The 26,079-nt window shown below is 45.2% G+C and overlaps 1 protein-coding gene across 6 annotated transcripts in view; it reads right to left on the bottom strand.

Moving 5' to 3' along the window:
• Positions 1–26,079, bottom strand: part of PPIP5K1 (diphosphoinositol pentakisphosphate kinase 1) — a 53,696-nt gene that overhangs the window by 4,834 nt on the left and 22,783 nt on the right. For 3 of the 6 annotated variants that reach the window (XM_049813062.1, XM_049813063.1, XM_049813066.1), the window contains exons 21-29: positions 25,137–25,264; positions 24,543–24,657; positions 22,984–23,091; positions 21,595–21,711; positions 21,123–21,287; positions 19,933–20,023; positions 14,690–14,812; positions 10,692–10,754; positions 281–418 (exon numbers count right to left, since the gene is read on the bottom strand). In XM_049813062.1, coding sequence (XP_049669019.1) covers positions 281–418; positions 10,692–10,754; positions 14,690–14,812; positions 19,933–20,023; positions 21,123–21,287; positions 21,595–21,711; positions 22,984–23,091; positions 24,543–24,657; positions 25,137–25,264 — 1,048 coding nt within the window. Of the gene's footprint in view, positions 1–280; positions 419–7,969; positions 8,198–10,691; positions 10,755–14,689; positions 14,813–19,932; positions 20,024–21,122; positions 21,288–21,594; positions 21,712–22,983; positions 23,092–24,542; positions 24,658–25,136; positions 25,265–26,079 lie in introns of all 6 variants that reach the window. The other 3 variants (XM_049813067.1, XM_049813064.1, XM_049813065.1) reach the window with 3 other exon arrangements.

The following is a 26,079-nucleotide window of genomic DNA, read 5'->3' as shown; positions in this document are numbered from 1 at the left end:
AGGCTAAGATTTCCCAAACTGGAGTTTGTATCCACGTCACCATACTTATCAGCTACAGACAGACCTGACCAATTACTTATCTCTCAAGTAAGTGGCCTAGGATGGCTCTGAGCAAGATCCCATAGCTCACTCCTGGGCTAGAACACCCTGGAATAGGTTTCAGAGACTGCACTTATTGCCAGTCCTGTCAGGCTGATCTGTCCTGATAATGTAAAAGAGCAAAAGTTCTTGCCTTGACTCTGTTCTGGCTTACCCAGAGACAAGCCCACCTCACCAGTACCTGCGGTAGACTGGACATGCGATTCGTTGCAACTCCTGCACACAGCCGTCAGGAACTCATTGACCTGTCGCAAAGAGAGGGAGTTGTGCAGGGTCTCCAGGGGATAAATGGTGGGAACCATGGAACAGCCTTCAAAACCTGGAAAGAAACCCAATCAGAAAATGAATAGAGCAAACAGCAACCTAAATCCATGCAGGACCACTCATGGCTGAAGGAGCTGGGCAGTCTGGGAATCAAACAGGCACACTCAGGCCTAAGGTCACCTTTTCTAGGCCAAGAAAATCACCACTAGGCAATCACATGCAATAACAGACCTGAAAGCAAGCGTCCGGGCACACGCAGAAGGAGGGGGAAGAGGAGGAAATGTATCTAGCAGCAGCCATGTTTGCTGCAAAGCCTGTGACCCTCTTGCTAAAATATATTGTTATGATGGAGAATTTGGCACAGTGCCTACACTTTACAGAAGCTAAACAGAATTTGAGTGAAGTCAACAGAATTTCCATAAAAGGACCCCCACCACTAGTGACACCCCAGCCTGGGACACAGTCCACCTTCTCCCCATCAGCGAGGTAGTGCATACTGCTACAAGCGCAGGGAGCAGCAGAACCTCTCTCTCTCTCACAGTATACCCTCCAGTGTATGGCTGACAGACTGTACCCCAAGGAAGGGCTGGACAATAGTTTGAATTTTTTGTCTGCTTAATGAGACTTGACTGTCAGCAAACCCAGAATTAGTAGAAATAGGTATTTCAACATTTAACAGAACTCAGAGCTAAGGTGCATCACAATCATTCACAATAAATTCTTTGCTACTCAAGCCAGTGGAGTATTACAGCAAACCATCTTCCTCTTCATCCAAGCTTCTTGGCAATATTTTGTGGAACCAAGCCAACCTGAAACTGTCAGAGGAGGAAGGAAAAAACAAATGAGTCTCTGGACATATGTGAACGAGGCCTCCTCCTGCTCTGTGCCACTTGAGTTTAAAGGCCTCTAAACTTCTTAAGCTTAGGCTTCCCATTATGTGACTCCATAGTTCCCTCCAAGGAGCTGAAAAAGACCCTGGGAAGGAATTAGGTTTGCTCCTACAGAGAAGGAAAATTACTTTGAAATGCAAAATGTGCAACAGTTCTTGATGCATTACTGTGTCAGGATTGCTGCCCAGCACACTGACAGGCTAAAATTGATCCTGCAGCTTGACAGCACCTAAGGAGAAGACCTAGAGCACCTGGTCTGTCTGCTAAGTATAGTCATTGTTCCAAACACGTTCAGGACAGTCTGCTCCAATCCACTCACCTAACCCAGGTCTGCAAAAGCCAAGGAGCATGAGCCAGCAGATGGTATTTAGAGTGAATCCACAAGCAATATGAGGAGGCTGCAGACCAGATCATCACCAGTTTGCAGTGCTGCAGAGAGACATTCACTGCTATAACAGCTACTGGAGATAAAGAACCCTTTAGACAGTCCAGAGAGGTTACCTATGCCACAAAGGGCCTACAAACATCAATTCAAGACATGAAGGATAACAAATCCTTGGCTAGCATGAAGGATTGTAAGACACAGGAAAAATACCATACTCTTCTGTCCCTTGCTGAGAAGTCCTTAGAGTGGAAGTGCTGAATAAGGCAGAGTATCTGTTCATTATCTTCTCATATGCATTCTGGGAGACAAAGCTAAGGGAAAAGGGTGAGGGCAAGACATAACGAACACCCATGTGGAGGTGGCTGTGAAACAGCATAGTATGAAGCTAACATCATTTCACAACAGAATCTAGTTTAAGAGGGGCCAAAGTTGGCTCAGCTATTGGGATCCCCAAAGGAAAAGGGAAGAAGTTTGAATATAACATAGGGCAAAGCAATGTAGTTACAAGATACACTGGGGGCACTGATGGGGATCTGAGTGCTTGGGCACTCCTCTAATAAAAAGAGGAAATGGAAGGTCCAGCATTAAAGGAAACATGTGACACTGACAATGCTACTGATGTGAAATGATACACCTATATCCCCTACGTGCCAAATGCCTGCTCGCACAGCTCTGCTCAGCACTATGTCACTTAACAGGTCTCAAGCAAGTAGAGAAAAAGGCAAGTTTTCCTTCTCAATGTGAAGCACTACTATTTTCAAGGAATCCCTCTCATCTGTATATGGCAGCCCATTTCCCTGCACACCTCCCTTGACCTGCTTAGCTGCTGGGGAGAGGCCAACAACAGCAGTTTCATGCCACCACAGCAGAGCCCAAGCAGAAGTTACCGCTGGAGACTGTAATCCTTATGTGTATCACAGCAGCAGCCAGAGTCCCCAGTGAAGGCTCTGACCACTGCTGCACCATGCACATTTAGCAAAGAACTGACATCTTTGGGAAGGGACAATAAAAATAAAGCATGAGTGCAAACGATGGGAACCTTTCCAGCCTGACAGTCACCCCGTGCTGACTGCTCAGCTACTGCTGATGCTTCCTGAAACTCTTCCTGGGGCCTGCAAGGGCAGGAGTCTGTGATGCAGACAACGGCACAAGAAATTAGACAGAGTTCCATTCATTTTGTACCAAAGTCAAACAGCAGCCCACAAAGGAACAAGTTTCATTTTTCATTTCATTCAGGTTTGACTACACTAGCTGCATTAGGGATGCAGAGGGCAATCTGCTTCCTCCAGAGTTAGGCCCAGCCTGCAGGGAGATGCACGTGGTGGGGGTCTGCAGACCAGAATAGCTAAAAATTAATCCCAAAATCAACTGTAATCTTCCCCAAGCAAGGAGTACAGTGTGGTTATGTGTCCAAAATTTTTGTTCAGTAAAATAGGAAGAAGCCATCTGTTAGAGTAAAGAAAACAAGATTTGGTCATGGGAAAAACCTTAAGATACACAAGGCAGAGGAGTCTGCTGAGTATGTATTATTTTGTTTGTCCAAGGAGACTGCGTGTGATGTAGGGGAGCAGCTATGGGGAATCTCCACTCTGAATCAATAATGCAGCAGCATCCTGACACAGCAGCAGAGAGAATGGTATTGCCTGAAGAGCCATTCTGCAGGTGAGACCACCAGAGGTGGTCCAGCTAGAGGATTACAAGTCCTGTTTTGACTCCCCCAGGCATCCTGATGCCAAAGCTGAAGGCCCACTCACATTACAGCTGAGTTAACTATGTTCCAGTTTGAGCTCTTCTCTCCCCAGAGCTTCATGTTCTTAGCATGTGCATACTGTCAGAGTCTACTTGGTGTAATCACAGTTTATGAAGAAGTTCAAGGAGGGAGTGACTGTCCCCTTAGAGTAAGACTGTTTCAGAGCTGCCTAGTACCGACACACAACACTTTGTAAGAGTATTAAGAAGGTGATTTGGGTATAAGGACCTGTTTGCAGAGATCATCTAGCACACTATACCATATAAAGCAAATGGTGACCTGCACCTGTCTCACATCTTCCATCAAAACCAGAGAATCCCAGATTTCTAGGAGACTCCAGCAGGCAGTAGGAACACACAGATACAACACTTGTGAACAACTACCTCTTAGCAGATGACCTCAAAGAGTCAAGAAGTGCCACCTTTTTACCTAGACTACACAATGATGAATTCTGATATAGCCAACACCTACTTTATGATTACATGGCTTAAACGCCAAGGAAATACATTACAGATCTCTGAGTGAACCCTATATGCTGTGTTACCCTACTGCTCTTTCACTGCAGATGTAACAGGTACTTTCATCCATTTAGCTATATTTCCTTCAGTCACCCTGAGGTCTGAAAGAAAATTCAACCAAAAGTGTTAGCAGCAGAACTAAAATAAGCAGATTTTTATACTGGGAGAAAGGATGAACAAAGGAGAAAACAAGACCTTGAATTCATTTGCATCTTGATTACTGCAGGAGATGTCCCAGTCTAAACCCTCAAGAGGAAATCAATACCATTTCATTAAGAGGAAACATCTAATTTGAATCAAGGTAACACAAAGTTTCCTAAATTCTATGTACGCTCCATAGAGACACGAAGAAAGCTTACTATGTAATATGAGTTGGGAAAGTTGAGTTTATATGGAACACATGCTACCCCTAGAATGAGATCAGTGTTGGTGTGATTATCCCTCAGAGCTCGTAATTCAGCAGATCACCTGGGAGCCAGCAGAATTCCTGGCTAGGGGGCATGACAAACGAGCAGTCTTCAAGTAGTCCAAATAGCATGTTCCTCAGCTTTACTAAGATTGAGCTGAGGTCCCAAATAAGGCAAGCTTCTCTACTAGCAGAGTGGGCTCATTAAAGGAGAGAACATACTTGCTGCTGGCAAGTAGAAAGCAGCCAAACTGTTGTCAGCCAACGAAGACAGAGGCCAAGAAAGACTCAGGTGAGAAGTCTTTCTGGTCCAAAGCAATCCTTTTTGTGTATTATATTTTTGTCTGAGAGTTCTGAACATTACTACACACAATGTGATTAGCAAAAGTTGCTGAGTTACTACTACCCAGCTCGCCAGTTGTGAACTCTACACTGGAGCAGAAAGGGTGCCTGTTCCTTTCTAATGGAGATCCTGAAAGCAACAGGCAAACCAACAGTACCTGCAACATCCTGGAAAGGTACACCAAAGGGCTGTATGCCAACTCTTCTGGAGCAAAGAAGCACTTGCCCAGTCCCAGCACAGATTCTGAAGGGCATGGGAGAAAGAACACTCAGCAAGTTCCTCTCTAACATGCTTGGTCAGTCCAGCCTTGTTTTGTTGGGAGAATTCCAATATGCCACATGTATATTTGTATGTGTTTATATATGCATACATGGAATGTGCATGAAGTAGGATTTTTGCTAACCAGCCTTTCTAAATCTAAGTGTCCTGGTTTCAGCTGGGATAGAGTTAATTTTCCTAGTAGCTGGTATACTGTTGTGTTTTGCATTTAGTATGAGAATAATGCTGATAACACACTGATGTTTTCAGTTGTTGCTAAGCTTCTCATACTGCCCTGCCAGCAGAGGCTGGGTGTGCACAAGAAGCTGGCAGGGGACACAGCCAGAACAGCTGACCCAAACCGACCAAAGGAATATTCCATACCGTATGACGTCATGCCCAGTATATAAACTGGGGGGAAAGCTGGCCAGGGACTGTTGCTCGGAAACTGACTGGGCATCGATCAGCGAGTGCTGAGCAATTGCATTGTGCATCACTTCTTTTTTATATTCTAATTCTTTTACTATTACTCTTATTATAATTTTTATTACTATTACCATTATTATTATTTTCTTCCTTTTCTGTCCTATTAAAACCTAAAGTGGGTCTTTACCTCATCCCACTGCGTGGGGCAGTGAGCGAGCGGCTGTGTGGTGCTTAGTTGCCAGCTGGGGTTAAACCACAACATACAGTCAGCTGTAAGGTCTACCCTAGTTCAGCACCTCTCTGGCCACAGTGCCAGAAGTGGCTACAAATGAAGGGGTATGAGACTAGACAGCACGTAGTGACTCTTCCCCCAGGCAGTCCCCCAAACTCCAGTGACCTGTGGCTCAGAACTGCTCTAAACCTGATGTGTCTCTTCCATATTCTCCAGTCTCCCCTTGAACTCAGTTAAGCTCCTACCACCCCTATGTACCATAGTGAGGAGTTTCACTCTGCATGTTAAAAATCACTTCTGTCTGAAGCTGTGTCTACTCACTCCATTAGGAACCTCCGAGCTCCTATACTGGAACAGACATTGAACTGCGGATCCCCACCACTCCCTCTCCAGGCCACTCTGACCAGTATCACAAACATCTCTCCCAGACTGCAAATTTCTACCTTTTCCACATTGTCCCAAGTAGTGATGGTCAGATCAGAGCCCACCACTTTATATATGAATTTGAGGCTGTTTCCCCTTGTCATTTAAATTTATTTACACTGAACATCACCTGCTGTTTTATTGCCCACTCATTCTCAGAGGAACATTCTCTGTTTCCTCACAGCTGACCTTTGGCTTCAGTACCACTGTAATTCATTATGAACATGAACTTACTTCACACTCTTCTTTTTCCCAGCTATGACCACACAGATAAGCACAGGTTCCCAGACAGATTGCTTCAGGGCTCCACTGTTGATCTTTCCAACTATAGATGCCAACTGCATACTTTTAACTCCCCGATTCTATCTTTTAATTCATGTTTTCTTTGTGTGGATAGAAGTACAGTTGAAAACCAAGAAAGAGAGGATATGAGTATGTAGTTTTCACAAGCCAGGGGAAGTTGGGCTGTTAGCTACAGACACTGGAGAAACATCTGCTCTGAGAAGAACCCCAGCAGGAATCCCAAACATGCTAATTAACTGTGGGCTTGATGACAGACTGAGAAAACAGCAAGAAAGAACTCACTGATTGCAGAGATCTGATTTCCACACAGGAAGGCTGCTATACTGAGGTACATAACTCATACATTTGGCTGCATTAGGGCAGGCTGCACAACCCAGCACCATGCTGCAATGTTTGGCTTATCACTGCCCAAAGCACTGAGTTAATTTCCTCTCCCTACCGGAGCTCACAGGAGATGGCTGAGATCTGCAGCAGGGGAAGCTCAGCTTTAGTTTTGGAGCAGTCTGCTGTGTTCCAGCATCTCTTCCCTTGAAGCAATTTTGCTCCTCATTAGTATTTGTTGCTAGGAGACCAAGGATTGTCCTAATTATATATGAAAAGCAACAGCCATCTCCAAATTGCCTACTTGACGGAAAGGGCCATATCAAGAAAAACAGACTGTGTAAGAAAAATTCTCATTTTCCAGGCTCTGAAAACACTTCACCTTGTTGCTTCACTACACAAAAAGCTATAGTGTCTCTGCCCCTTCCACCTATGGGTCTGAATGAAAAAGGAGGTCCATGCATCACACCACACAGCTCAGCAAGCCACATGCACCAAGCAGGTTTTATGGTGCAAGGTAAATATTAACAGCAAGCCCTAGCTAGCTGCCTCTCTCAGAGAGAAATCTTTCTACCTGCCTTAGGAGCACTGAGACCTCAATGCATCAGACTTTCTGTCTGTGCCAGAGGCTGAAAAATACCAGAGAAACAGTAGGAAGTTTTGATTTATAACATCTAGATTCAATACTGAAATTGCCTACCTCTTTCCACCAGAGACACGGCACACTACAAAAGTCCTAAGAGGCAGAAGAGATGCCATGCAATGCAGCCACACAGAAGCTCAGTTTCTACCCTATCTTAACTTGGTGTCTCTAGAAACAACACAATCCCACAAGCACTCACTTCCCCAAAGTTCCACAGCAAGTTCACTCTGAACGTGACCAGCTGCAGCACCTCCTTAATCTTCTTTCTTCCCATATTCTTACTATTCACTTTGGTTCCTCCATTAATAATGGGACACCTTGCAGCACCCCACTGAGACCTGCACAGGGGTATCATGTCAGCAGGGCATCACACCGGTAGGAACTCAGCATCTAACCTGAAGGAAGCTTAAGGGCTTACCCGAGCTAAAGGAAGGAGGCAAAAAATAATTGCCCAAGATGGAAAGAGCACAGTTACAGCCACACGAAGAGCACTGGCTCCACGTGGAAAGGCTACTGCCTAAGGCTCCCAAACTGCCGGGTGCAACAGCCCACACAGCTTGCTGCAGCAGCAGCCCAGAGATTTAAGGGATGCGGTGAGGGAAATGCTTTCCTTTTTTAGAAGCAAAGCATACTTTGCATTCTCAAGCAGACAGTGGTCCCTGCTCAGCTATGAGAGCACGGAACCAAGGCAGCTGCAGCGTGCAGTACCGTAAAGACACTCCAAGTCATCCTGCCCTGAGATCAGCCAGCTCCTGAAGAGGCGCAGGTGGTAGGAGCACTGCTGGAGGTGATGGGCTAGAGTGGCATCCAGGGAGATGTTCCGGCTCGTGGCATAGTCAGAGGAAAAACGGCGCAGCAACTGGGCAACGTGGTGGTGCTCAAACGCATCTGGAGGAAAGGGGGCCATAGAGAGTGAGAGGAGAGGGGCAGGTGCAGCTGGGGATAGAGAAATTGTGGAGATGTGAGGAAGGAGCTGCCAGCACCAGGGCCACTGGGTGGGAAAGACCCACACCACACTCAAGCCCAATCCCTCCCACCATCAAGCAGGTCAGGAATACCCTTAGATCTACATACCCCCAGTCACATTGCAGCAGGCCAGCCTCCCACCCAGCCCAGCCTTTGCCAAATGCAGCTGCACTGCAGGGGCAGTGCCTGAGCAGCGAGCTTTCATCTTTGTAAGTGAAAGTCTGACAAGCAAATAAATTTTAGGACACGTTCTAAGTCCAATACAGTTCAGGTTTGGCTAGATAAGAAGGTCAGGCCCACACTCGCCCTCCCCCAGCTGAGACAAGAAATCCAGACCGCCAACAGAGCGTTCAAGTCCTGCATCCAAATGCAGCCAGCTACCTCAGCACATGGAAGAGAGCAAACGGCCCAGCATCAAACGACCGGAAGCTGTGAAAGGGACACTGGGGGACAGCAGGGTTTGACTGAGAGCATAGTGCTTAGCGTGTGAAGAACAGAGGGAGCACAGAAGGGCTGACCTTCCCTCTCTAGACTCTCAGAACAGCCCTGTGCAATCTTCTGTGATATCCTTGCATGGCAGACAAGACACTAGCATGCAGGCATGTCTCCTCCTCCATGTATGCAGCCTCGGGACTCATGTCACACTCCCAAGATTCATGAGACCGGGGCATAAACCATCTGGCCTGACACTGTGCTTGGCCACTGCTCTGGTTCACCCATCCCTTTTCGCCACATAGAGGCAGCTCTTCAGAAACAAAATCCAGATTCAGAGCTGTGAATAGCTTTTGCATCCTCAGGCGAGTGGTTCATGTGGCTAAACATCCTTCCTGCTAAAACCAGTGCCAAGCCTAGACCAAATATGCCTAACTTCAGTCTCACACCTGCTGGACCTCTGTCTTTGTTTTCTTGATTAAGGAATACTTTGCTGTTAGAAATATTCATTGGGTTCTTGGGAAAAACCTGATGCCCGGTTTCACTTTATTGTATTTGAGGCAGGGGCAGTTGCTTTACAGCGTGGCTTAGGAAGGACTGGTGCTTGGTACAAGTTTTGCTGGCAAGATAGAACGACACATCCTGGTGACATACACCACGTGAGCTCAGATGGTATCCAGACATACAAACAAATTGAGCAGTTGGTCACTCGGGGAAAAACAAAACCAAGCAAACACAGAAAATAGGTTCCCTTCAGTTATTTGAAATGATAAAGCCACATTTAGCTGCCCTTTCCCCTTTCATCTTTCCCAAAACTCTGGTCTTCGTAACAGTCTTCTGAACTTCTTTAATCTTCCAGATCACGCAGAGCAGAATATCTTCACATTTACTAAGCAATGAGATTGCAGAAGCAGCCTTGATCACATAAGACAGAAATCTTAATCTTTTATCTTTCAGCGACCTGCTTTGGTTATAACTCATCTCAATAGCAGGAGCCATGAGGTAGGAGTGGTGCTGTGAAACAAACCTTTTCAAAAGTTTCTGTGCAAGACTTGGATAATAAACACTAGTTCAAGGTATCTGCTACAACAGAGCTAGTGGTCTTTAACATCAAAAGACTCACAGTTCAGGTGTCAGGTTAGTAGCAATATGAAGCAGAGACAGAGTCAACAGAAGCACTGTCAGACATTCTTTACCAAGCCTTTTCATAGCTACAAGCATGACAGGCGTGAAGCAGGTTACGTCACCCTGGGTGGCATGGTGCCGATCCCCTCCTACCTCAGGAAGGTGGCAGGCCCATGCCAGCATTGTTCACCAACAACAGACGAGTGAAAGCTCTGGAGAGACACCATTCCCAGGATAACATCTGCAGGAAAGGTGAGCCTACTCCCACCAACATCACCATGCTTGGAGTAACCAAGGGACCACTCTAACAGACAAGTTTGCAAATAGGAGGTCATGAGGTTACCAGTACTCCTAAAACGACTGTGCTGAGGAATACCATGCACTGAGGGAACGCTGTTAGCACCTCCTTCTCTCCCACCATAGACTGTGCTCTTCCAGGTGACACATGGGTAGCCTTAAGGCTATCCTTGTTTTGGTCCTGCAAATCTGCATTGTAGAAACGGAGGACCTAAGCTGCTGATATGGAGTGGATATCACCCCCACAAATCCAACAGTATTCTATCTCTGACCCCCACCCCCCCAAAAGGAAGCATGAAAGAAGGCCTTAATGTCAGCAGTGGAATTAAAGGCTGCTTTAGGAGTCCATTCACAGAGCCACTGCTCTTGATTTTTCACCTGGGACACAAATGCCTTGGGGGACAGCAGAGGAACCACTGAGAAGTAACAGGGTGAATGAACACGTTAGTCACAACAAGACAATGGGGGAAAGTGAAGCATGTTTAGACACCAGATACACAGACACAAAAAAACCACAAGAAGGCTAAGAGGAGAGTATGTGCAGAGAGAACTGAATGTAAGCATGGGGTTAGAAGTGTGAGGGAACGTCAAATCAAGGAAGCAAACGTACCATTAGTCGGATGCTTTGCAAACGACACAGAAAATCGTTTTACGGCTGGCATAGACAAGAGCTCTGAGGAAATAAAAACAGATCATCTCAGTTAACAGCCTGCTTCTAAGGATCCCCCGACCTTCATATGCTTGCAACTACCCTTTCAGGTTCAACTTCTTCTTGATCCCCATAACACATGCTCTTGTTGGGACTGCTGTAGCACCCTGGGCACGCTCTACCTGCAGGTCTGACTGAACCTTTTGGCTTCCTAGCACTCTGCCAGCTCCCCACTTCCCCTGCACTGCCCTGCCAGTGTCTCCCCTGACACTGCAAAGACCTCAGCCACACTCTCGCAGTCACAGACAGCATCTCATACCTTCCCACCACACTTCCAGCCATTCCGAGAGCAACCCAGGCTCAGACCAGTGCAAGATGCAGTTAGGCCATGCTCACAGCCACAGGAGCACATGGCCAAGCAAGCAGCAGCACCACAGGAGGATAGTTCTCAGGATTCCCCTCTGCCCAAGGAAAACGACAACTGTTCTGCAGCAGAACTGGCATAGGTAAGTGCAGCCCAAAACATCTTAATGCGAGCTAAACAGAGCTATGTATGACAACTAACTAATTAGGGAACAAACAGAAGACCCATGAAGACATGCCTCTACAGTTCTGTTGCTCAAAGCATTTCAGTACAGAAGAGGTTTTGGGATACTCCTGTCAGAGTGGTCCTCAGGCTTCGCCTGGCCACATCCCAGGCCAGGCCAAGCTCTCCCATAGGAATCACAGATCAGAAAGACAGTGCAAGGACAGATTCTATGCATCTGATAAGGTGCAAACAGATGAGCTTTAAAAGACATGGATTAGTCTCAAAAAAAAAAAAAAAGCTGAAAACTTCAGTTTATTCCCACTCTGGAAATTCCTCACCTATCATGGGAAAGAATGGCCTAGATCAGATCATCTGTATGTAGGATTTGATGTGAGATCCCAGCCAATCATATCTTTTGCTGCTATTTAGGAACTTTTAGGAAATATTGGAAAATGTTTTTATTTCTCCTTCATGTTTCATGTGTCCGTTGTACCTAGTCAACAGAGTCTCTATGCCTATCCCTCTACACCAAGGTTAGAAGATACATAAATCAATTTATGCTCCACACCCCCATTGTGCTTCTCTAGCTACATCCACTGACTTGGCCAAATAATATATTTAAACCAACTCTCAAACTTGCTTCACTTTCCTTCGCCAGCATAACATCCCTAAAAATTGTTTTTCTTTCTTTAAACTCAACAAACAGAGCATGACAATCTTCCCTACACATGCAATCCTTTAGAAGTGTCCAAGTCCTGGAGCTGCAGTCAGCCAGCTGGTAACCACCTCCATTCCACCCCACACCTCCCCCTTGCCTTTACAGCACATCAATTTAAATGGTACTGCAACACAGCTTACTGGATCCCTGGCTTCAGACAAGCCAACTTCAAATCACAACCATCAGTGGACCTTTCTTCAACCTGAGGTTGGACACAACTTTCCACTGAAGTGTTCCTTAGTCCTCTTCCAGCCCCAAGCAAAAAGGCTTCAGAAATAAGGGCCATTTTAACTTCACTTGAGTAAGTCTTTGATGAAGTGCTATAAGCCATGCGCCACACCTTGAAGCACCACAACCATGAAAAAAATATCAGAGAATTCATGCAAAGATGTGCTCCAGAATCTGAAGGTTTTTAAACTTTATTAGCCCAATGACCGTGAAGAAGGCCTTGATACAAATGTACTCGAAGAGGCTGCTGTAGCTGCTGTGTCACTTACTGTATTCAGCTCTAGTGATGTTTGGTTTAAATGCCATTGTTCAGCATTTCATTGGTGCTCATTTAAGCAGGAACGTGCAGATCAAGGGCTTTTTTTCACATTCCAAACTACCTTCCCCAGACGCTAAACACACTTCTGCCTCCTACTTGTTTTTCCAAGCCCCCCACTTCTTCCTCACAATTGCTCTTATTGCAGCAAGGCGCTGGTAGCACAGGGTGCCATAGCACACTAAGAAACATGAGAAAAGAAGTGTAGCATCAAGATGAATAATTCTGGGCTGTGTTAGTCACACACTAGTTTAAATAAGTCTGACTTTTAAGTACTTGAGGGTACAACTGCGTCTCAGCACGCAGAGACTTCGTCAACGAATTTAGGCTAATGCAGCAGGACTCGGCTCTGGACCTTGAATGCGAGTAGCCAGCTGCCGGCACGTTCCTACTACACAGCCTACAGAGCAAGGCAGCACAGCACCAGGACTGAGCAGAATCTGTTCTGTTCCCAGCTGGGTACAGAGCAAGCAGTCTTTGATGCTTTTCCCTGAGAATTAGTGCTGCCTTGGATTCACACTGCTTACAGAGTTATGGAGGAAAAGCAGCCAGAGCCCTTGCTGGCCTTTTCAGCAGCTCTCCTGGTATTTATGCCCCAGTCGTGTGCCAAACACCATGAGCGTATTCCGGGACCTATGAGTACCCAGCACTTGCTGCCTCAAGCAGCTCAGACTGGTACAGCAGGGTTTAAAATCCTCCCATTTCAACCTCCCTGTCTCTATCACTCACAGCCTGTTGTGCGCTAGGGAGCTGCCTGAAGAGGTAAGAAGCAACACAGTTTTCTCTTACACAGTGAAAAGCAGCACAGAAAGCCAGTATACATAATGGTCTCAATACAACAGCATTCATGAGGTTCCAATAGGTCTGAGAATTGGATAGCATCTTTCCACCCCGATTTGCTAGGCCATTCTCCTTGCCTTAAAACTGGACAAAAATCCAAATGAATCAACTCCTGTTTTCCCCAAAGGCCCCAAATTACTGCCTTAATAATTTCCTCACCTTGTAATCCACCAGTGCTAGTGTCCGTTATGATCCCAATAAGAAAGGCAGTCAGGCTCTCTAAAGTATTGATTAAAATACCATTTGTTAGAACTAACACAAAAAAGTAAAAGAGAGGACAGGTAATCTTACATCCATTCAGATGCTGGGAAGCCCAAGTTGTGTAATATTGGGTGGATTTCCAATTAGGGCACAGCAAGCTGTGCAGATCCTATCCATGGAGTGGTTTGTTCAATGCTGCTCAACTCAGCATTCCAACAAATGGTATGTTAATCAGTACTTACAGAGTTTGAGAGCCTTTCTTATCAGATTCACAACAGACATTTGCACTTGAGCATTACACCCCTCCAACTCCTCCAGGATATCTCAGTCTTTCCCTGTGCTCCAATTTCCTTGAAAGTAGCAACAGTTCCTGCTTCTCAATGCATATAATACACTAGTACAAACTGCAGAACAAGCCGCAGCTGGCAACACCCCTTCACTCATGTGCGTCAGGCAACATTTATACTAATGACCCAAATAAATTTTACCAGATCATCTTGCTGAACTTTAAGGCAGTTTCCGCAGAACTGCACAATAACTGAACTTTCTGGTCCTTTTGCAGTATTTCATCCAAGTATCCCACTTACCTCAAGCACTTCAGGCATATTACACTTGCTTTCTGACAGCTACCTTGGACTCTTCTGTGTGCCCAACCTTACTCTAATACCCATCTTATCCACCCCCAAGCATATCTTTCTGCCTTTGGGACAGCTCCATCTTCTGTAGGGCGAGGATTACTGTCTCCACAAAAGCTTTGTTTAGCATCAGCAAGATCACCAAGGTAAGCAAGACAATGTGATGTGCTGGATTTCCATACCAGGACAAACCTATTTAATATCTAGACCAATAAATCCGCCTCCACAACAGCAAGTAGTATTAAAATGTCAGACCAAAATCAGACCCCGGCAGTACCATACATCAGCATAAAACTCCTTGCACATCAGCTCCTGTCTTGTCCTAGCAAGGATCACGATTTCTTGGGATATGATAAAATACATTACTGTAGATGCGACAAATATACGCGTTCAACTGTCATACTTCTTAGCAGTCTAAGCCTTCGCCTCAGTAGCATCCTGAGACACCAAAGTCCACAAATTAACCACCTGCTGCATGGGGAACACACATACCGTCTTTGTATGTCAGGCTGCTGGCAAACTTTTTGCCATGGCTGCGTGCGTAGTCCTGGAGGTTGGGGGCACTGGAGGAGCCTCCCAGCACAGTGGTGCTAAACAGGCCGGTGCATTGTGACCCTGGAAAGGCATGGAAGGTGTTAGTATTACATCTCCACTGCATGCAACTACAGAAAAGCAGGGTTAGTCAAAAAATGAGGAATGAACTGGCCACTTTGCAGGCAATCTCAGGAAAAAAAATTATGCCAGGGAGCATAGGGAGGCAGTATTCCCTATTCTAAATTCAGTAGTGTCAAATGCACAACAGGTAGCCTGAAACTCAGCACCAGGAAAGTTCTTAACTCCGTCCAGGGGTTTATTTCCATTTGGCATTCTTGCCCTGACCTAGGAGAAACACCTTGACACCCTCTAGTCAGCAAATCTACGTACTCGTGTCAGAAAAGCCAAGATGCCAAATCACTGATGTTCATGTCACAGGGCTTCATTTCTCTGCTCTTCTGCCCTTTCTCTTTGGAAAGCTCCTTTTTCTTTAGGACACCAAGAAGAAGAAAGGACTGCCTGATCTGTTGATCACCAAATGTGGATTAATCACTATGTCAAGCAGTAAGGAAAGCAATGTAACCAGAGAGCTTTCTTTCACAAGCTGCTGCCCAGATGATATTTCACATCCACTTGGTCATGTCTTGCTACTCCAGAGTAGGTCCAATTGTTCCACAAACTACCCTTGCAAAGCATCAGATGTGCACACAGCATGGAACTTTGTTTACCCCATAGCAAGGAATATGGCATGCAAGACAGTCTCAAGCATAGGAGGGCCACATAATACCAGTGGCTTTGGCAACCACTGGTGTTTGCTTCTCCAAGGCACAGCTTCTGCAGAGTGACTTGACTTTATGTGATATTTAGGGAACATCAGGCATTTGAAACAGGATTCTTTCAACTGAGGAAAGCAATTGTGAGTGAGACAAAACCTTATTATGGGCCAGACAAAGCCACTGATTAGCCATAAATTCCCTGCTAAACCATCTTGATGCTGCATTCTGTACTGAGAATACCAACTGCTAAAAACAACATTATTCCCACATACAAAAGGCTTCCAGAAACAAGCAGGTTGATCTTGTTCCACCTTGTCTGCCAAGGCAAAAAACCCGACATAATGCCTCTTAGTATTTAACTGGAACAGTGCAACTGTTACTGTTAAAAAGATCCTGCCTATATTGCAAACAGCTCTTGATTCTAAAGCAGCATCATAGCATGATTTAGGTTGGAAGGAACCTCTGGAGGCTTCTTTCCCAACACCCCAGCAGGACCAACTTGGATCAGCTTGCTAGGGTTTGTCCAGTCAAGTTTTGAATACCTCCAAGAAAGGAGATTTCGGAACTTCTCTGGGCCCCTGTTCCAATATCTGGCACATTCATGGTGAAAAATTTGTTCCTCCCAGATAATTGGAATTTCCCATGCTGCAACTTGTGTCTATTGGACTCTCATCCTATCACCACACACCACAGAGGACAGTGGTTGAACAGCATTAAGGTCTCAATTCCCCACAGCTTCTGATCTGAACAAGTCCTGCTCTCTCAGCTTCTCCTCCAAGGTCGTGTGCTCCAGCCATCATCCACCTCCACTGCCCTTAATGGGCTTACACCCACTACATCCACACCCTTCTTGCACTAGGGAGCCCAGGACAGGACAGCAGTACTTTAGATGCAGTCTCATAAGAGGTGAAAAGAGAGAAAGAACCAAATCCCTCAGTCTGATGGCTTTATTCCTGCTAATCCAGCAAAGCATGCCGTTGGCCTTCTTTGGTGTAAGGACACACTGCTGCCTCATGTCCACTCGTTGCTCTTCAAAACCCCCACTCTTTCTCTGCAAAGCTCCTTTTTAACCAGAGCTTCTTTGAAGAAAGCACACAGATCCTGAGTTTTGAGCTATTCACATGTAAGCTCAGTCTAAGCTGATGACATCTGCTCCTGGGAACAGTGGGGGATGACCAAAAAGCTTCTCTTATGCACAAAGCTTAAGCTATTTCACCACTGTGACACTGCTGGTAGCTTTCCACAGGGCGGACTAGAACATATGTGTCCTTGGACAAACAGGCAAAGAACTCTTGCTTGCAGGGTGACTGATACACAAGCCTTAGAAAATTTTCTCCTAATGCCTTAAATTGAAGCTCAGTGCTGACTCAGCATGAGACAGAATCTGTCGAAATGCAAACAAAATTTTGTGAAGCAGCAGCCAGGATGATGCTCCTAATCATCCTCCCATGGCTTAAAAACAAACAAACAAACAAACAAACAACAAAAAAAGCCCCAACAGACTCATTTACTGGCAGATAAAAACGGAACAGAAGATTTTAGTGACTTTCTATCTTAAGGAACCTCATGCCACTAAGGATACCTCAGTGTTTCTGCCATCCTACAGCAGACAGAGGCATTTTGTTAGCACCCTTAAGTCAGAAGAGAATTTACAAAGGTGACTCTATGGATGACAGCAATTGTCTACAGTGAACTCTAGGCAAAGTTACGCACACACACGCATCCTAAAGAACATAATGGTATACTAGCCATTTGGATTTAAGATGTAGCAACATTTGCTAGAAATTACTGTATGTGCTGGATCTTTTTTGTGTATTTAATTTTCAGATGTACATTCAATGTTTCAGATATATTAAAAATGGACATCCCTTATTTCCCTATGGGAGTCTCAGCACAATGCTTCAGGCCCACTGGCAGTATACCACCTCTTGTTGCTGAAACAGCAAGGATTTTACCCCATTTTGAAGTGTTCTTGCAAGCAAAGCAAGGCACTGAAATTTCCCTAGGCTTCTCAAGCTAGAAGCATACACACAATTGCAGACAATCCACAATAATGCACTTGCTCCTGCCCAGAAAAACACAGCACACCCCAAAGCACCACTTCACATACACAAAGCAAGCTGCAGCCCACCCCTTTTCCAAAGAGACATTAAATTACAGTAAAGACACAATTCTGGCAGGTATGGCAGCAGGGTTATTATAGGAGCTCTGTGCTGTTCCCCATTCCTGCATCCTTAAACATAAGAGGTTATACCTGAACAGACATTCTCCCAGAGGATCCATTCTTCCCACGATAATGAGAGCGAGCCACTGACAAGATCAGGCAACAGGTGACAGGCTCAACTTCAGAAAAGCTTAGAAACAGCAGGTAGTATCTGAATGACCCCCCTCACAGCATAGCTGCTGAGACAAGTATTAAAGTCAACGTTCAAGCTCCTGTGAGTTCCGTATTATTTCTCACAGAGAGAGCACATTTCAGGTCCTAAAGGGGGAAGAAAATACATTTCTACAAAACAAGCAGGAAAGGAATCAGCAAGATTCCTTGAAGAGCTTGACTTTTACAGGTAAAGAGGCATCCTTCTTCTTAACAGTTCTCGAGTTAAGAGAAATTCATAGCAACACAGACATCCTGATAACCAGGGATTGTGCAAGCTGGTGTTGCACCACAGGTCTCTCCTGCTCAACCCTTCTGTGCCTGCAGCTGCAAGACTCTATAGAGAAGAATGATGGCTGGACTGAGTATCTAGCTAGAGGTCTACTGTCACAGATCAGGTCTATCAATTCCTACTCAAAGTTTTGTCTCTGCAGAGCTTCACAGTTGGGAGAGTGACAAGCACAGGCTTCCCAGCAAAGCAAGTCAGGCAAGAACCTGAAATTAAACCTGCTGGGACCGCATTTCAAATTTTGTTGTCAAGGAAAAGTAGTACTTTACAAGGGTCCTGTAGAGTAGTTAGTCTTCTCTATTGCCAAAACAGACATTCCTCAGAAACCTGGAAAAGGCTGTAGTAAATAGGCTGTAACATCTGCTTTCCAGAGCATATGCCTTCTGGTACAGATTCTGGTTCAGAAATCCAAACAGTAAAGATAGTTTGCTTGTAGCATTTGATGTACTCAGTAATTCTCCAAACAGATGCACTTCCTTGACTGTGTGCCATCTCAGAAATTCTCATATTGATTCACATGGATTCACATTATAACCACAGGTTTCCTCAAGCCTAAGCAAGGCAGTCTATTACAGCTTACTTAATCCTGCAGGTGGTCTGTGAAAGGCAGAAGTAAGTAGATGCACCACATGAAATAGCACATTCAAAAACCACTGTGGCCAAGGCTATTGTGCCTTTATGAAAATAATATGCATCAGCCATTCCTTCTTAGATTTTTCCAATTGGCTGGGAGCATAACTGGCAGACTCCAGGGATACTTCCTAACCACTCTGAAGAAAATTCTATTTACTTGGTAAGAATTAGCTTCCAAAGAAACACCTTATTCAAAAGTGACAAAGAAATGATCAGGACTTTCAGAAATCTCTTGGCTGCAGGATGTCCACATAACAGAGTAAAGAACTGATGAGTCAGAACTGCTGCAAGCCTACAGCCATGCCATAATGCAAAAATGGTTTTAAAGAAAAAGAAAGTGGGCATAACTTAGGCATTTCCACCTCCTGGTGCTTATTAGTCATCTGCAAGATCTAGGTTTCACAGCTATCTTTGAACCTCATGACAGCAAAGACAGCTTTTCAGTTTCCAAATAGATCTTGCTTTAGCAAAACTATTTCAGGGAGAATTTCAACTATTAAGACATAGTTTAGATTAGGATGGCAGAGAATGGTACTCTCAAGGACTGGCAGAGAACACCAAGTGCCCCAAAATATTCTATTCTGCTGGCTACCATGCAAAGAATGGCTAACCAGGGATTCCAGCTCAATTAGAGAGCTGTCAAACACCACTGCACATGACATGATCTGTTCCATACAAGAGATCTTTATGAAGCAAACGTAGAAATATAATAGTCTTACATGAAGAGCAGCTTTGCATGTAAACTACTGTTTTGCAGAACAGAAAGCACGCTAGTTCTCACGTAAAATCATCCCTTCCTACTAAGTTCAGAAATGGTATAACATATGGTAGCAACATGGAACCAGAAGGCCAACCTGCAAGTACACAGCTTGCTCTGTTGCTCCCATAATATAAAGGATGAACAGTGCATCTTCTGTTACTAGAAGCTGAAGGAGAAGAACATACACAAAAGGAGATACAATAAGACAGTCTCTACAGTGGTCTAAACAGTAACACTAGAAGAAGACATAATATAAACAGAGAGACATACAAGGAACTTAAGCCAGGTGTACATGTGGAGAGACAGACAGATACCCACAGAAATACAGAAGTACAGGTGAGCAGGCTGGTTACAGGTCAAGTACAGTACCTAAGCCACTTTGCTTCATCTCAGAAGATTGCCTGGAATAAGTGCTGAAGAGGCGATAACCTCCGGATTTGGAAGAAGATTCAGATAGCACCTGCAAAGACAGATAGTATAATCAGTGTTGTGCTCCAAGTTACCCACTGGTCTCAAATGCCTTTATACATCAATTGAAGGTAAAGAAAAGTACGTCTCTTTGTTAAAATCACCATTTTCAAGAAGCATAACACTAAGATTGTGAGAGTGCATGCTCAATTTTTAATTTCAAGTTTGTGTTGCATTGTGGAACTATGGAGATCTCAAAAGTATGAAGGAACTCATGTACTAAGCTCCTTGTCTCCCAAGACTCTTGCTGGGATCACTGGGACATGGATTTCCTTCTTTAGCAGCAGGAAAATATATCCCCTTTAACTTAGTACGTGCCTGTTACAAACAGCCCCCGAGTGCTGCACGCAAAGATTATGCCATAAGTGACACAGAGATGGAAGCCAGCTAACAAATACCTCAAGCCCTAACTCTCTGCTTTCACTGGTTCAGAAAACAGCAAAAATGCCTATGAAACCCCTCCAAAAGAAGGAGCAATTCTAGAGCACTTTGAAGGTGCCAGCTACCTGCTGACTGAATCTAGCTTTATGACACATAACAGCCCTAAAGGAGAGAAGTAAGAACAGTAAAATCGATCTTTGTTACATTAGCAGATCAGTGAATGGGACAGTTCTAAACCCTGACAGTTTAAATACTCTGTAATAAACCCACCAGTCAGCAGGGAATTCGGATTTGCATAAGATCTTAGATGGGAGACAGGAACAAGAATGTGGAGCTGAACTGTGAGAGGCAAAGGCTAGAATCTAAGGGAAGGCAAAGATGTCACCGTGGCTAGGTGAAGAGGTCGCATGCAATCTTGTAGCTGGTTGCACTGATGCCTCTACAGAGCATGTAATCCAAATAATTCTTGTGTTTCTCAAGCATTTCCTTACTTGCTTTTCCTCATCAGTTCCTCTGACCTGTGTTGCCCCTGTCCTTCCTCAATGAGGAGGAATCTGGGAGGTCTGCCTTCCAAAAAATCCCTCTTTAACTTCTGCAGATCCTTTCCCAGAATCAACTCAAACTCTAGCACATTAAAAGGAATGCCAGGAAACCAACACCAAGCAAAAGACCTTCATTAGAACAAGCAAGGGCACCCATTGCATTGATACCTCCATGGACCCTGTTTTCCGGTTCCTGATCAGCGGTGATCTTCGCTGAATGCTGACAGGCTCAGAAGGCTGCGGAGACCTTTGCTGTGCGCGGTCTGGCTCATCTACACCCTTCTCTTTGGAGAGGTCCTCCAGGCTGCCTTGGTCAGCTTTCTTGTCCTCGTTCTGCAGAAAGGAAACATTGACACCCACAGGCACGCGGCCTTCGCAAGTGCTGCCCGGGCACTGACTCCCACCTCGGGCCTCCCAGCTCTGCTGAGCTCACGAGGATACCAGCCCTGACAAAACCTGGGAGTTCGGCAGGGAACACAACCTGCTAACAGCTCGTGGGCATGAGAGAAGGGTCAGAGGAAAATTTGCTGCTGGAGACTGGACAGCTGCAGAGCCTGGTAGAGGAGCAAGGTGCCTGAGGGCCCCACGCTGGCCACATCTCCAGCGGGCAGGGCAGCCTGCGCCCGGGCAGGGTGCTCACCTCTGCGGAGGCAGGCCGAAAGCCAAACCCCGTGGGCACGTTTCTGTCTTCCTCACAGCCTTTCACGCCAGGGCTGAAATGCAGCTCCACATGGAAACGCTCTTCTGAAGATGGGTCCTGTGAACAAGAGCCACAGGAATAAGTAAATAAATAAAAATCAGTCCCACTGTCAGCATAGGTCATGGTCTGACCTGGGCCACCCTGCCATGCTGGTGCAGCACGCATCCCAAGCGCATCCTTTTGGAAGGAAAGCGGAAGCAACAAGAAACCACAAACATAATGGCTCTAGGTTTGTCTCATCCAAAAGGACAGCCCTTATTAGCACAAAGCTGAGGCATTCAGATTGTTGTTATTTTGTGACAACAGCCACCAGAGGACCAAAACAGAATCAGGCGATGTGTGTATATATATATATATACACACAAACCTAAAACATAGCCCCTTCTGATCCACTCCTGTTGCAAAACCAGCACACACTGGGGCAGGGAGAGACTGGTTCCCTCCTGAACCTTTAGTCAGGTTGTTCCAAGATTTAAGTAACTGTCTCTAATATTAATTTCTTTATTTTTAAAGGAAGCCAGAGCTTTTACAGTATCTGGCACCAATGATGTAAAACCAAAAGTTTCACCATCTCTACTTATTAAGAGATTTACACCACTCCTAAGACTTTTTGGGGCTTTTTTGACAAACAGCACTGAGAAATATTTCACTTCTACTATTAGAACCCCACATCAGCTCTGTGAACAGAAGATTCTAATTCTATAGCATATGGAGCAAAGGGACTGCTCCCCTCGCCCACTACAACCTCCTACAGTACAGTACCTGAGTCACAGAACCTGGGATTCAGTACATGCAATTTAGTGCCAAAACTACTTATGGTCATCACCATCAGCTTCCACATTCTGGCTGTTTTTTAAATCATTCTCTTCCTGAAGATATCAATATATACTTCCCTAACTATATCTGTATATTTTTACAATAAAAAAAAAAGTTTAGAAATGTGTAATGTCTGGGTATTTTCTAGAAATATTTGGAAAAAACTGCCAAATATCATTTGTGTTTGTTTATTTTTTCCTACTCTTCATTTGTAATTAATATTAAGAGACAGAAAATTATTTTGCTTTAGGAAATGCTTTAAAATAGATAGTATTGATTACTTAAGTTTGGTATTACTGCTCAGGGTAGCATTCTGCTTACAAGTAACTAGCATTAATTGGGTCACTGCCTCCCACCTAAAAATAAAAACTATCAGTTGTGTTAATGATCCATCAATCTTTATTCATAAGCGGAGAGAGCTCAGGTTACAGACTTCCCAGCTGAACTCATCTCTCGGGGACTGTGCCTTTCATCATGGCAGGAAGGATTTTATCCTACAGCTATATCCCTCACCTTGTTGTTGTCCTCGTAGAGCATGATAACAATCTGGGTCATGTAGTTCAGCTCTGAGATAGCACTCAAATAGTCCATGGCTCTCTTCCACTGCTGGTCTTTGTTTTCCTGATATATACACATAAACAGTCGCATGGAATAAGCAACAGCAGACACCTTGCAGCATTCAGTGAAATGGGTCTGAGAGAGTTTGTCTCTCCACAAGATAACAACATTGTCAGGACAAAAAACACCTTGCTTAACTTGCATGAAGAGAAATGACCTTGCAATGAGGGTGGGGTGCTTAAAGTAAGGAGCAACTGCATAGAGGGACACTACAGCTACCCATACAATCCACGTGCAGTTCTGAGCACATCCAGCTGCAAGCCCCTATGCCATGCTGTCTGGAGAAAAGCACAACCCACAGCAGGTTCCCAAACACAGTCATTCTCAAATAGTGGCCTACAGAATAGAGTATTTCAGAGAAATCTCAAAAAAAGCACAAGGGATGAACTTGTGCTAAATAAGGGACCAAGTGAAGCTGCTTTTACATGATGCTGAATGAAAAGTCTACAGAGCCCTGCTGGACCCTTGGGCTCCACAAGGCAGGGAAGCCCACCTCTCATTGTTTCCCAACACTGCTAGGGAACGGCCATACCTGAAGTACCATTCACGCTGCTGTGGAGCAGCTCGCCACCTTGATGGACGTGAAACGAACCCCACAGGTACAAATGAACCCAGATGCAGCCTAACATCCCTGTGCTGGCAACACAGCATCCTCTGACACTCAAGTCAGGGAATAAAGTAGCATCTTATTCAGTGAGCAGTTCAGAGGTACTTGCATGATCACTGCCTGCAGATACATTGAGCTTCCACAGACATCAGAAATCACACCTGATAAGCAAGCCCAAACTCTGAAGGCATTTCAAGACACCATGCTTAAAAATGGGAAGATAAATCAGAGAGCCTCTCAAGGACTCTAAAGCAGAGCTTTTCTCAGGGTGATGCCAATTCCTTCAGTAAGCAGGTTATGAAAGCAAGTGAAGGTTGGATTGGATGAGTTAGTCCCCTAAAAATGTGTCATCTGTCCCTCTGGTAGAGAGCACCCCCTATGCATTTGCAACCTCAAGTCACATCCTCTGTAAGCAAACTGATTTTCTTGACTTAGAATTGACAGAAAGTCACTAAACAGGGTCAAGCTCTTGAAATAAAGGATTGAAGGAAGCAGGAAAAGAGAAAATCCCTCATTCCCATTGCCTTATATTGCTATCCTCCTACACAGGTTAAGTGGTCTACTCATCCGAAACCAGCAGGACAGCTCTTGGAGAAAACATGCCTCCATACAAGCAAGGCAGGCAGTGTCAGGACTGAGGAAGAACAATCCTCCTACATGGCAGAAAGGCACGAAGCTGCAGCATGCAGACACAGCAGAGATGGAGTTGGCCAGAGGCCACTGATGCATGTCATTACTGGGGGAGCTGGCTAGAGGGGCAACCTACAAACATACACTGTCCACCTTGGAAAGGGCCACTGAAAAAAAGCAGGGAGGCTTACTCTGTCAGCATTGCTGGGACACTTACATCCAGGAGGCCCCCATAGCGGAAGATACTGAGCAGAGAGTGCACATGGCTCTCACTGGTGAAGTAGAGCCGTGTCCGAACGTGGCGACCTGGTGACAGAACTCCTCTTGAGTACCTAAACCAAAATCAGCTCAGTGTTACTCACAGCCTGCCAATGAATTGCCATCTACCACACAGCAGCATTTCTGCACACTTAATGGAATAAGATAACCCTGCACTGGGAACTGTCAAAGAGCAGCAGGAACAGAACTGTGAGAGCACTGGACACAGAAGCAGCAAGTTTTATGGTATCCTAATGGAGACACATGGTGGGGCAGAGGTGGCCTCATCATACCAGCACTTGCCCCTTGTAGAGACAGGGATGAAGGCACCACCATCCAGTTACAATGGGTTTAAGCTTTTGTGGCACCATGCTCAATGCTCCTTTCCATTTCCCTTCTAGTTCTAGGAGCAAGAACATATCTCCCTCTTGGTGTATCCTTCAACGTATGTTCAGTGCCTCCTTCCACACCAGTACACTCTTCTGGCGTGGTTCCCACACGCTGCCTCAAAGCTGCCCTCCCCACCAGCAGCAGCATGCAGCACAATCCTTACAAGGGATGTAGTTTGTTGACAGACTCATCTTCATGGGTTCTCTGTAGGTCCAACTGGATCTTTTTAATGAGAGGAAGACAAAAGCCAATAGCAATCTCCAGTTTCTCCTCCTTATTAATCCCATATTCCTGCAGGAACAAAACAATAGATACCCCTGAGCCCTGGTTCTTTGCCACATCCTCACATGAAAGGAGGCTGGACTTCAACAGGTCTGTCCGCAAGCACCACTACAGGACAAGAAACAAGGACAGAAAGGGAAACGTCACTCTTCTCTTTTTTCCACATATTGCAGATGGTGACAGAGGACAGAGACTCCTCCAAGAATCCCAATCTGTCTAGACATGACTGTCAGTACTCTTCCAACAGTTGAGAGGGGCAAGTACCACCAGGGACCCTCCTCTCATGACACACAAACTTATACCCTGACCTGGCATGAGCATTAATGCAACAACTGCTACTTGCAAAGAAAAAACTTGAAGTGCTATGCTGGAAATAGCCAAACTATATCTCATGAAGAACACTGTGAAAAAGTTTAGAAGACCACTTCTGCTCTACATGGGCACAAGTGCAATTGGACCTTGCTGGTAGAAGTTCATCCCATATAAGCGAAGGATGTTCTGCCAGAAGTGGGACAGAACAATGGTGACTACAGAGATCCATTGCATGTGGCCCTCCTTTCCCCTCCCATGTTCATGGGCATAAACTTTGTGAGAAGCAAGCCAACTTCAGAAACTGCACAAGTTCTAGTTTGACAAGAATAACAAACTTGCCAGAACAAGCCTTCACTTTAACATAGAAATCTCTCTTTCCCTGTAAAATCTTGTATGTGGAGAATGGGGTGTTGCTACAGCACACGCACTCAACTCGAAGCTGTGCTATAATGCACTATGATGAACATGGAAAAGCTGCTGCATCAGCTGTTCATTATTCTGACACTGTCAGA

The sequence above is a fragment of the Accipiter gentilis genome, chromosome 10 (genome assembly GCF_929443795.1).
Source record: "Accipiter gentilis chromosome 10, bAccGen1.1, whole genome shotgun sequence".
NCBI classification, from domain to species: domain Eukaryota; kingdom Metazoa; phylum Chordata; class Aves; order Accipitriformes; family Accipitridae; genus Astur; species Astur gentilis.
Note: the sequence above shows the minus strand (reverse complement) of the source record. Positions and strands in the feature narration are given on the sequence as shown.